The sequence below is a fragment of the Sinocyclocheilus anshuiensis genome, unplaced genomic scaffold, assembly GCF_001515605.1.
Source record: "Sinocyclocheilus anshuiensis isolate Anshui unplaced genomic scaffold, SAMN03320099.WGS_v1.1 scaffold524, whole genome shotgun sequence".
NCBI lineage: Eukaryota > Metazoa > Chordata > Actinopteri > Cypriniformes > Cyprinidae > Sinocyclocheilus > Sinocyclocheilus anshuiensis.
Window position 1 is genome coordinate 2,390,687 of NW_015555703.1, and position 12,747 is coordinate 2,403,433.

The 12,747-nt window shown below is 41.0% G+C and overlaps 2 protein-coding genes across 2 annotated transcripts in view; both read left to right on the forward strand.

Moving 5' to 3' along the window:
• The window catches only part of LOC107671742 (solute carrier family 22 member 23-like), a 50,148-nt gene extending 45,337 nt beyond the window's left edge, over nt 1–4,811 (forward strand). The window contains exons 9-10 of the mRNA XM_016464688.1: nt 2,250–2,373; nt 3,137–4,811. Of these exons, the coding sequence (XP_016320174.1) occupies nt 2,250–2,373; nt 3,137–4,388 (1,376 nt within the window). The 3' untranslated portion in view covers nt 4,389–4,811. The remainder of the gene's footprint in view (nt 1–2,249; nt 2,374–3,136) is intronic.
• A 1,122-nt stretch (nt 4,812–5,933) lies between these two features.
• Nucleotides 5,934–10,581, forward strand: LOC107671716 (tubulin beta chain-like). The gene is made up of 4 exons (XM_016464656.1): nt 5,934–6,150; nt 6,416–6,524; nt 7,169–7,279; nt 9,292–10,581. Exons 1-4 carry the CDS (start codon nt 5,956–5,958, stop codon nt 10,362–10,364), a joined length of 1,488 nt encoding a protein of 495 aa, XP_016320142.1. The 5' UTR covers nt 5,934–5,955; the 3' UTR covers nt 10,365–10,581.
• Nucleotides 10,582–12,747: the final 2,166 nt, after the last annotated feature.

Below are 12,747 nucleotides of genomic sequence, written 5' to 3' on the forward strand. Positions count from 1 at the left end.
GTGTGTGTGTGTGTGTGTGTGTGAGTGAGAGTAAGTGTGTGTGTGTGTGTGTGTGTGTGTGTGTGTGTGTACCTGGTATTTATCACGTTATGGGGACCAAATGTCCCCACAAGGATAGTAATACTAGTAAATTTTGACCTTGTGGGGACATTTTTGAGGTCCCCATGAGGAAACAAGCTTATAAATCATACAGAATGAGCTTTTTTGAGAAAGTAAAAATGCACAAAGTTTCCTGTAAGTGGTAGGTTCGGGGTAGGGTTGGTGTAGGGCAATAGCACATACAGTTTGTACAGTATAAAAACCATTACGCCTATGGAATGTCCCCATAAAACATGGAAACACAACATGTGTGTGTGTGTGTGTGTGTGAGAGTGTGTGTGTGTGTGTTTTGCCACCGCAACATGAACTCTAACTAATGCAATGAGTTTGGGTATAGATTATATACGCCTTTGACCAATGGCAGACTGGGTTGTTCGAGAAACCAGTTTGAAAACAGTTGTTAATTTTGTACGTGAGGCTTGTGGTTCACAATTTAATACTGAACAACTAGTACTAACCCTAATCTCAAGTGCAAAGCAAGGAAGTGACAAACAATAAAGGCAGAAGCTATTTGCACACCAGGACACCACATCCAATTATATTAATATCAGTTATATGCCCGTGAAACACTTTATTCCCGCTCTTATGCACTTCATTTACACTTTTCAAATATTTTCATAATTTTGGATATAAATTACAGTCTGGAGTGTGTAATTCTGATACATCCATGGCAGTGTTTATATATCCCAGCTCAAATTTATATTATGGTATATGTATGGAATAAGTTATGAAGAACAGCAGATTGAAGATGCTTTTTCTGTGTTTTACATGCCTTCTGTAAGCAATTTTTTATTGGTTTTTGTTGGCAAAAGATGCCTATGATCCTTTGATCTTAGCGTTTCCTTTTAGGAGGATTCTTTCATCCTTCTGTTTCACATATCTACTGTAGTTGTTCAAATTATACTGACCCCACGGGATGTTTCAATAGGGCAGCTGTGGTCTGTCTCCCTGCTTGCAATGATTGTCCTTTCTACGGAGTCTAGGGGCTGTTATGTCCTCTTGTCTTTACACAGACAGGGATCTACAGTATCCAGAGATGTGATTTTTCCATTGTATTTCCGTATTTTCCGACTTAAAGTATGACCCGCATGAATTGTGTAAATTCAAGGGGGGGGATTTTATTTATTTATTTTATTAGGTTTTATTTCACGCATGGATAGTGTAGCATCCAACAGCATTGCACAAGCTTGTGATGCCATCTAGTGTGTGCAAAACACCCTTAGCGTCTCAGCCAGTGTCCAAAATTAACACTCAGCAAGCGAAAAATGCAAATAAAAATGTTTGCGAGTATATGAAGGGTGATATATTTTTGCAGAGCGAAGCACAGCACTGTGTTCATTTATACTCCCTTATGACATGGACTATCTTCCCAAATTCATAATGAGAATAGTTTATAAATCTGTTGTCACCAAAAGAAAAGCTATAAAAACCTCTACAGTTTGATGTTTGAAAGCAAAGAAATGAAGACATTATTATTATTAAATACTACTTTTTTATTTTAAAGTATTATTTCTTCATTTATTTTTTGTAATTTAATAAGAAAATATTTCAATAATAATAATAACAACTATTATTATTAAATATTCATATTTACTCATACTCATTATATTTTACAATACAATAGTATTATTGCAATAGTACTACATTTCTTTATTGGTTTGTTTATTTTATTTTTTATTTTTTAAATCCAATGTCTGAAAGCTGAGCTTTATTTGGACCTTGCAACAAGATTATGACCCAGCAATGAGGAAAAAAGAAAGAGTCCAGGTTATAATTTGAAAGTGAGCAGTATGTGCAAAAATGTGCAAAAAAGTCTTCAAACATCAATCTGCTGATGTAGCTCTATGCTCTAGAGTGGGTTATCCAGGTTGCTACAGTAGATGAGTGATACATTTGTCCTCCTGACAATTGAGTTTTATTTTTATGGGCTTTTGCCAATTTTTATAAGCTTGTGCCATGGACACAAGAATAATTGAAAATAAAAACATTGAAAAAATGGTCAATATTATTCAGTATGAACATGCATATGTGTTGAAAACACTTTTCCATGAGTTATACATAATTTTTAAATTGTGCTGCATATGTGATGTATCTTTTTGAGGAATAAATAATAAAATGACTCCCCATGTTGTCTTTCTCACTCCCCACAGACAGCTCTGGCACGCTGAACTCCAACTTTTCAAAGGCTTTCTCCATCATTGGCATGTTCTCCTCCCACGCTGTCAGCAACCTAAGCATCTTTTTATGTGCTGAAGTGACCCCTACTGTGATTAGGTGAGCCAAACCACATGGGCGACTTTATGGGAAAGAAATTAAAAAGGTCAAAGATCTTCTTGTTTGTACCATAATGAGGACCAGTGTTGGGGAAAGTTACTTTTAAAAGTAATGCATTACAATATTGCGTTAATCCCTAAAAAAGTAACTAATTACGCTACTTAGTAATGTGTTACGTTACTTTTGCGTTACTTTCGCGTTACTTTTTAAATATGAGCATTCTGAGTTTGCATTTCACTGTTTTAATTCATTTTGATTAATAATAAATCTGTTTTTGCGAGTGGGATGAATTAATGCACATTCACATTTAGTCTAGAACTACCATCATGTTCACACAGCGCACACAACGCCTCTGTACTTCCGATTTCTCCCAATATGAGGACAGGAGAGCTGTCAGTCAATACATGGGAAAACAAAGTAACTGGCGTTACTTTTTTGAAAAAGTAACTCAGATATTTTCTTGTAAATTAAGAAGTAATGCGTTACTTTACTAGTTACTTGAAAAAAGTAATCTGATTACGTAACTCGCGTTACTTGTAATGCGTTACCCCCAACACTGATGAGGACATATATTTATGAAATTTGCATCCAATTTGAAAATTTCCCCAATCTGGGTATAACTGACCCTAGCACTTCAAAGTTGCTTTTTATTCCAGTTATGCTAGATCAATCTTCAGTTGTAAAATGTGACTAAAAAACCCTTTGATATTTAAGGCCAGTGTTTTGATAAATAGCTTGTCCTTGTTCTTTGTGTGCTGTCTAGGGGTGGCGGTCTAGGCCTTGTCCTGGCCAGTGCTGGTTTTGGCATGTTGACGGCACCCATCATGGAGCTGCATAACCAAAAAGGCTATTTTCTGCATCACATCATTTTCGCCTGCTGCACTCTTATCTGCATCATTTGCATCTTGCTGCTGCCAGAGACTCGCAATCGACCGCTACCAGAAACGTTAGCGGACGGTGAAAGTTACACCCGCCAACCGTTACTGCCACCTCGCAAACCGGGCGAGCAACTGCTTCTGCTGACCAAGTCCGAGAGCCGCGAGTATGCAAGGGTTGGCGACACGCCTCTCCACGAAGCAGCTGCCACTGCTGTTTCCACTATGGACTCTACTGCCTCATCCGCCATCGATCTTCAGATGCTCATTGATGCCCCCGGCCAGGCAGAGCTATTCAGTATGAAGACATTGACTTCTACCCAAGAGCAAGATGAAATCAAGCAATCTGCATCCATGCCGGAAACCTTTGCCTCATCCGTAGAGGATCCTCTCCTTGCCTCTATCCCAAACACTTCTACCCCAATCGCTATTAATTATATTCAGACACTTAAAACAGAATCTACAGCCGTTCTGCCTTCTTCAACTGTGGAAACTCCTTCGATCACTGATCCTACCCTCGAGTCCTCTACTTCTTCCGATCTCCAAACTCCTTCGCTTTTAGATATAGTTACACCAGCTGAATTCCCCTTGCCGGTTGCTAACGATATCAACATCCTAACTGAAGTGGGCTCTACAGGTCCTGTCCCAACCTTTCCTCTCTGCACAATCAACTTGTCTGATCCATCCACCGGACAATCACCCACTCCGCCTTTAAATGACATTCCTCCCTCTTCCTCAATAGACTCTCCTGTTCACCTAGTCACCTCTTCCCCAACAGAACTGTCTTTACCACCAATACCGGACCAGTCTGGTCAAGTTAATGCCATCCCAGTTCAATCCTTTTCTTCACCCATAGATCCCGGCGCTCCATTGTTACATTTAGTTGCCCAACCTGCGATTAACTCCATAGAATCTGGCCCTCCTTCACCAGCCGTATTGGAGCCAACCTTAAGTAATAGTACTACTCTTCTTGCTACTGTGAGTTCGACTGCACCTCATGCCACTGACTCTGTTACAGAATCCAGCCACCCGCTTATGACGAACTTGACTGTTTCCTCGCCTATTGACTCAGGTACACCTACAGACATTGACTTGCCCATCACAGAAACCAATACTGCCAATGGGGAGACGTCTTCATGACGGACACATTCGCTCCACGTGATTTGGTGGGCTGCCTCATTATCAAGAAGCAATTCTTGTCGTGGGAGCTCATGCCAGTCATTGCTAGAAGTGTTTTTATTTTCCAGCAGCCATGACCCGAGAATGGCAATGCAAGGAGAAGGTATAAAAGGATTTGACTGAAAGGGAACAACTATAACGGTCGATGCTCAAAGGGTTTTTACTCTCCTTACTTTAACAGCCTTCTTAGGGGTCGTTCACACAGAACACGTTTTCCATTCCAATGTGCTATTTTCCATAGTTTTTCTGTGTAAGCGTGCTAGATGGGCGTGTATGACCGTTGCGCTCGTGTCTCGTGTTTTGTGCAGCATCTCGCACATGAGCGCCATGTAGGGCTGTCAAAAAAATTTTGAATTTTGAATATTCGTCGAATTTAAAATAAAAATCCACATTTGAATGCAAAAACGTTGCATTCGAATTTTAAGTTTTAAGTAAGGAGGCTGCCTTATAAGTGGCGCACGAAATGCGATGACGATGTAAGTGTTGTTGCATTTTAATGTTTTTGTTAGCCTATCCAGTTAAAGCCACTGCTGCGTTGTTAATTACAAATAGTTTTGGGAGATGTGAGCTCCAGGGCGTCAGCGGCCGTTCAGCGCTGATGAACCCGCCGAAAGCAGCCTCACCTCGGCCAGATCTTCTGGCTCTGATGTCTCTATAGTGGTTAAACATTAGATATAATTTGTTTTGGGTAAATCTAATGCAATCTTTGGTCTCATTAATCTATTATTTGTTCCAGAGCAAATAGTTTTGGATGAGAGCAAAATCAAATTACGTTATTTTTTTATGTAACTTTAATGCTGTATATAAGAGCGCTGCCTTTGTACTTTTGACTGAATTGCCTAGCAACTTTTTATGATGGCTGTTGTTGTTATTAAATATTATTATTAAATAAATAATATTTAATATAAATAATGATAGTATTTAATAATAGTATTTAGTATTGAGAAACGGTGTGTGTGCTCGTGATAGTGATTTTAGTTACATTATTCCACCATTAGATGACGACAAGAGAATGTTTTTATGAGTGAGTCAACAGTAAAGACTTTTATATGGACATTCACGCTAATGTTTTATTGTGAATATGAGATTGAGCTGAAGAATGAATGCTGTATCTGATGCAGGTAATCACACTCGCTCAGTCCATCTCTCTCTCATCATACTCGACTCAATACAGTGAGCTTTTAATACAGTGATACAATAAGCTTTCAATGAAGCAACTCGACGTTCCTTCGTTCTAAAGTAGCTCTAAAGTGACGTTTTTGAATTAGTAACGGAGGTTACTAATTCGGAACCTCCGAATTATCCTTTTAGAAGGATACTAAAAGGAAAAAGTATCCTTTTTCCAGCTCCGTGATTCTGTTTTTTTTTTTTTTTTTCTGGCATGTTGGTGTTAAATCTTTCACTTGGATGTTATAAGTTGCACTGAGTAAATACGTGCGTGCGTGCGTGCGTGTTATGGCGTTTTCACGTGAACGCAGGGTCAGCATTCTCAGAGCGTCACCGCGTCGGTGTGACGGAAAGACACGCGATGCTGCGGCACGTCCACTGCATCAAACCCGCGAGTCGTGATTGGCTGCCGGCGAGAGAGCTCTCCGATCAGAGACAGAGAGGCAGAGCCGCATCAGCAGCAGTGACACACGCCGCATCCTTTCCTTACAGCAGCACAATGAGGGAGATCGTGCATATTCAAGCCGGACAGTGCGGAAACCAGATTGGTGCCAAGGTAAGATTATATAGATATCACGCAGTTTTACTGTAAAAGAAAGAATGCAAAGAAAAGTGTCGTTACGAATCGCTTTTTTCCCCCACTATGAATTGCAAGAAAGTGTGTTTTATGCGGCATCTGTTCTGAATGGGTGTGGTAGAGGTCTGCAGTGGCTCTGGACAGGGTTCAGTACATCAGTCTGCTGTATCATTGCATAACGTAGCAAATGTGAACGGCCATGATGTATTCAGCATTCACTTGTGAGACATTTTGTGCATTTCAGTTTTGGGAGGTGATCAGTGATGAACACGGGATCGACCCCACCGGCAGTTATCAAGGAGACAGTGAACTGCAGCTGGAGAGGATAAATGTTTATTACAATGAGGCATCTGGTAAGCAATATGTGAATCTGTATTTGCATTGAGTATTTTGATGTGCCAGTCAGTTTTTGATTAGATATATTGTATGCATTTAGTAGGTCATGGGGTGCAGATGATGGGTTTTGTAGACCACAGCTGTCTGTTATTGACGATTACAGAGGCGAGGCCCATCTGGCCTCCATCTTATAGGCTACATTATAGATTTTCAATTTCAGATTGGTTTAAGTTTCACCCGACTTCAGCGTTTTGTCCATGGTTTGATTAAAAGATGACAAATTTGTCTTGCATTTCTGTGGTTTTAAACAAACATCAATCATAACCCTATGCGAATGCATTATTTAAACATTGTGGGATACTAGCACAATCATTCAGAACACCCAGATGTGTCTTTATGGTTCTAGAGAAAACCGTGTATCTTGCTGCTGCTGTTCTCAAAAGGGTGGAGCATGGCAGGAAAGATAGATGATGATGCATTTATTTAAAGAGGGTCAGCAGTTGCTATACAGACATGATCCCAAAGTAGTGGGGGAATTAAATAATGCATTCATAATTAGTTGTGAATTCACATTATATGAATTTTTCAAATTCATGTATATGATACTCTGAATCATGTTTCAACCTTTGGATGTTTACGCCAAACCTATTTTATTTCACAGGAAAAAAATTTGTTCCTCGTGCCATCCTGGTGGACCTTGAGCCTGGCACCATGGATTCAGTCCGTTCTGGCCCATTTGGACAAATCTTCAGGCCAGATAATTTTGTGTTTGGTATGTTTATCAATCCTACATACAACAGACCGTAGACGTCAAACTGTGCATCTCTTCCTTCGTCAATTATAAAACAAAAATAAATAAGGTCTGAAGATGCTGAGCTCTAAGAATGATGAAAAAGCACCATAAAAGCAGCCAATACAATTTGTGTGCAATATTCCACATGATCTAAAGCTTAAGAAGAGAAAGAGGTAAATTTCCTCTCTGCCATAGTCTCAATCCTAAATCATGCTCACATTCGAGTCAGATATTGCACATGCATTAGCAAAAAAAACAAATTTTCTGTCCACGCAGACTTGTACGCAGACAACAGCATGTGCTATGATTGAATGCTCAAATAGAAGGATCCACTAGGTAGTGTGCATGCATTGAATCCATCCATCTATGCACACTATAAATGAAACATACTTTCAAAGGTTTAAGGCCAAGATAAAATACTTTAATCGAAATCTAAGAACGAATGGGTGTAACATCATTTTGAACTTAATCCGGCCAAACGATGTTCATTTGGAGTTTGTTTTGTTGGTTCAAACAGCTTGTCAGCGCAAACTTCCATCGAGGTTAGACAGAAGTAAAAACATGAACACACAGAAGAGCTGCTTTATAGTTGATGGTGCAATTTTAATCGAATTTCTTATTCCTGAAACTGAAGAACTTTTTGACACTGTTTTATGCAATACTTATTGCTTTGAAGCAATAAAGCACTATATAAATAAACATGAATTTTTGCCGAATTGCAAAACTGGTGCAAACATATCCACAGCCCTAAGATCAGATGCTTTCTCGACTACACCCCTCTCATCATTCTTATTGAGTGTTTGTTGTGTTTTTAAGAAAACAGCACATATTTACATATTAATTTTAAAGTAAACATCACACCCAACAGCATAGGTGGCATCATAATGTTTGTAAACAGTATACCGCTGCTAAAGTATTTTGCATTTATTTTTTTAGCCCCTGAACGAAGAATGAAACAGAACTTTCCGGTTGGTATATTGCTGTCTTTATTCGAGATGGAACGGACTGTAAAAAAACCATAGTACACCTATCCTTTAAACTTATATACTGACTAAATCCAATTCGGGTCTAATATCCAACTTGGTGCAACTTGACATGCCAAATTTGAATGGGATTGGAGAACTGGCTGGAAGAGAGAACTGTGATCTAAATAGTGACCTACATTTCCATCTAGTCCTTACACGGCTAGATCACATTGTCTGGACGACTTTTTGGTGCTGTTTTTATCATAGCTCTTATCATACATCATACTCCGTAGACCAGGGATCTCAACCAACTGCTCCTGGAGAGCTACAGTCCTGCAAACTTGTCCTACAGTCCAACCCTGCTCCAACACAACTGCCTGTAATTGTCAAGTAACCCAGAACGCCTTGATTAGCTGGTTCAGGTGTGTTTGGTTGGGGTTGGAACTGAAATCTGCAGGACGGCAGCTCTCCAGGAGCAGGGTTGGAGACCCATGCTGTAGAATATTTTGTGTTCCACCATAGCTTTAGGACAACACTGGGGTGAGTAAGTAACAATTTTTGGGTCCACTAACCCAGTTTTTCCCAACTCTGTTCTTGGAGGCACACCAACAGTACACATTTTGGATGTCTCCCTTATCTGACCGACCCATTTTAGGGTTTGGAGTCTCTACTAACGTGTTGATGAGTGGAATCAGGTGTGTTTGATTAGGAAAATTCGAAAATTTGTAGTTTTGGGGTGCCTTTAGGAGCAGGGTTGGAAAACACTAAACCAGGGCTCTCCAACCCTGCTCCTGGAGAGCTACCTTCCTGCAGACTTCAGCTCCAACACTACTCCAGCACACCTGCCTCTAATTGTCAAGTAACCCTGAACACCTTGATTAGCTGGTACAGGTGTGTTTGGTTGGGGTTGGAACTGAAATCTGCAGGACGGTAACTCCAGGAGCAGGGTTGGAGAGCCCTGAATGAAACCAACCCAATTTTTATCAAGCTCTGTGTTTAAAATGGGACACATGGGCTTTCTTTCAGGTCAAAGTGGAGCTGGGAACAATTGGGCCAAAGGCCACTACACAGAGGGAGCAGAGCTAGTCGACTCAGTTCTGGATGTGGTACGTAAGGAGTCCGAGAACTGTGACTGCCTGCAGGGCTTCCAGCTCACGCACTCCCTGGGCGGAGGCACCGGGTCTGGTATGGGCACCCTCCTCATCAGCAAGATCCGTGAGGAGTACCCCGACCGCATCATGAACACTTTCAGCGTCATGCCTTCACCCAAAGTGTCAGACACAGTGGTGGAGCCCTACAATGCTACGCTCTCTGTGCATCAACTGGTGGAGAACACCGATGAGACCTTCTGCATCGACAACGAAGCACTCTACGACATTTGCTTTCGCACACTTAAACTTACCACACCTACTTACGGCGACCTGAACCACCTTGTTTCAGCAACCATGAGCGGAGTCACCACCTGCCTGCGATTCCCAGGTCAACTTAATGCCGACCTCCGCAAGCTGGCAGTCAACATGGTGCCCTTCCCTCGCCTCCACTTCTTCATGCCCGGATTTGCACCCCTGACAAGTCGTGGTAGCCAGCAATACCGCGCTCTATCAGTTCCTGAGCTAACACAGCAGATGTTTGATGCCAAGAACATGATGGCAGCCTGCGACCCTCGCCACGGCCGCTACCTCACCGTGGCAGCCATCTTCCGTGGCCGTATGTCCATGAGGGAGGTGGATGAGCAGATGCTGAGCATCCAGAACAAGAACAGCAGCTATTTTGTGGAATGGATCCCAAACAACGTCAAGACAGCAGTCTGCGACATCCCGCCACGTGGGCTCAAAATGTCCGCCACGTTCATCGGCAACAGCACAGCCATTCAAGAGCTGTTCCGCAGGATTTCAGAGCAGTTCACCGCCATGTTCAGACGCAAGGCTTTCCTGCACTGGTACACTGGCGAGGGAATGGATGAGATGGAGTTCACAGAGGCAGAAAGCAATATGAATGACCTGGTCTCTGAGTACCAGCAGTACCAAGACGCCACCGCTGACGAAATGGGCGAGTATGAGGAGGATGATCTTGAAGATGAGGAGGACGCTCGCCATTGAGAGAGCTGATAGGCATGTTGTTTTCAAAATCATTGCTTTTAGCTGATCTGAGAATTTCCATAGCAATGCAAACAGTGTCACTACACCATAATTGTGAACAGTCATTCAGTGAACAGCGATAAATGAATCTTGGGGAGGGTATTTAAGTCATGCTTTGTAACATATGCTTCAAATTGCAGTTGCCAAGTAAAATAAAGTGGTCACTAATATAAAGTAATCTCCTGTCAAAATGGCTCAATTAATTTTTACACATACACATTCATTCATTGATTACACTCAAGCAAGAAAAAATATTAATTCTGTCCTTTAGTCAGATGACTATAAGCAAGCCATTCATTGGTTGAATACCCTAAAGCAGGGGTTCTCAACTCTGGCCCTCGAGGTCCAGTTTCCTGCAGAGTTTAGCTCCAACCCTAATAAAAAACACACCTGAACAAGCTAATCAAGGTCCATGAGGACTAGAAAGTTAATGGCAGTTGAGTTTGATCAAGGTTGGAGCTAAACTCTGCAGGAAAGGGGACCTCGAGGGCCAGAGTTGAGAACCCCTGCCCTAAAAGTTTAATGCTGTGACTCTGTCACAACTCTGCTGTTTGAAGATCCCGACCAGGGGTGCGTTTCCCAAAACTAACTCTGGTAGTTAGTTCCATTGAAATCTATTGGTAACGACGGAACTTGCGACCATAGTTGCTTTTGGGAAACGCACCCCAGCCCGACTCACCAATGGTGTAAACTACCAGTTTGTCGACCAATGGCAGATGGGGGAGGTTAAAACATGCACACAGGGTGGGCAGGGTTGCCAGGTCAGCAAAACAAAACCCTCCCAATTGCTATTAAAAACTATCTAAATCAAATTTTTTCTGTGGTTTTGCTCTCTGTCAGGGGTCTCCTCAGTCGGAATAGCCGACTCAGTCGGAATAAAGCATTCTGGGGTAGATCGCTTTAACCCGCGGCAACAGTGTTAAAGTAGCCTAATTCCATGGGAAAACCGCAGACTTGGCAACACTGCAAGAAATCCACTTAAGACGTGTTTGTTTCTGTTAGTGATGACCTCTTAATACCTCTATACCAAGGGAGTCCAAACCTGTTCCTGGAGGGCCACTGTCCTGCAGAGTTTAGCTCCAACCCTAACTGAACACTCTCGAACCAGTTAATCAAGGTCTCAAGACTCACCAGAAACCTTGGGTAAGGTTTAGCTAAATTCTGCAGGACGTTGGCCCTCCAGGAGCAGGATTGGACGCTGCTGCTTTATACATGCAGTACGCAGCTTCCTCCCCACCTTTTAAGTTGAAATGAAGTTTCAGAAGTTGTGACTGAATTTATTACCATATTATGAAATTTCCTAGTCAAACAACTTAGGCTTGGAATACACCACACCATATTTGCCCCGATTTAGAGTCTGGAGGAGTCGATGGTAGAGCCAGTCTTTTAGCTTCAAACTATGATTCCATCTAGACATATTTGATGTTTTGAGACAATTTTAGAATGCATATTGTTTTCATTTGTCATATATCTTTTAGCAATGAGGCACGTGTTGCTCGAGTTTATGTTTGCAACAACTTCTAAGTCTGGTAGTGTGCGATCCTCAGTCAGTACCATTTACAAAGTCAGCAAGGGACTTTTTGTTGGTATTTTATCCATCAATTGTTGACTGGATTTTAAAAAGTAAGCATTGTACATCTGATTGCGATTGGCTCAACTGCTGTGTGGCCTTACATATGTCAGCAGAGAGAAGGGAGTAGGAAGACAAGTAACATAAGTTAAGGAAAAAAATTTTGATTTCATGCCAACTTTAAAAACACAAATCTTTATTTTCAAATCTTTCAAACTTTATTGCATTGATTTTAAAGAAACCGGTCTTCAAATGTAAAAATATGGGTTGTATAAGTAATTCTATCAAAGACATTTTTGATTTTTCAATATAAATATTCAACATTCAAGTGAAAAAAAAAAACGTCTTCCATGTCTTGCATTAAAAAAAAGTGATCAATACATAGTACTTAGCATCACTAAATTATAATAAAAGTACAAAACTATATGCGAGACCTACCCCAAGATACAAGTCTGTATTTGCAACAATACAATAATGGCAAATCAAAATATCAAATTATTTTAGTATTTAAAAGCTACATTACATTTACAGCTCACACAAACATCAGACAATCTGACTTGCAGTATATTTTTTAATTAACCTTATTAAAACTACACAATGCACATTGGCCACTTTACATATTTATGAGATTCAGAGGTGGCAAATGCAAAAATGATTGTCTCTGAGATCAATTTGATCCAGCTAAACACGCCACCATCTGTTTTATTCAACCCTAAATCCCTAAAGGGACAACATAGCAAATCAGATAAGAGGTACAGGAGCAGCTGGTTGGTC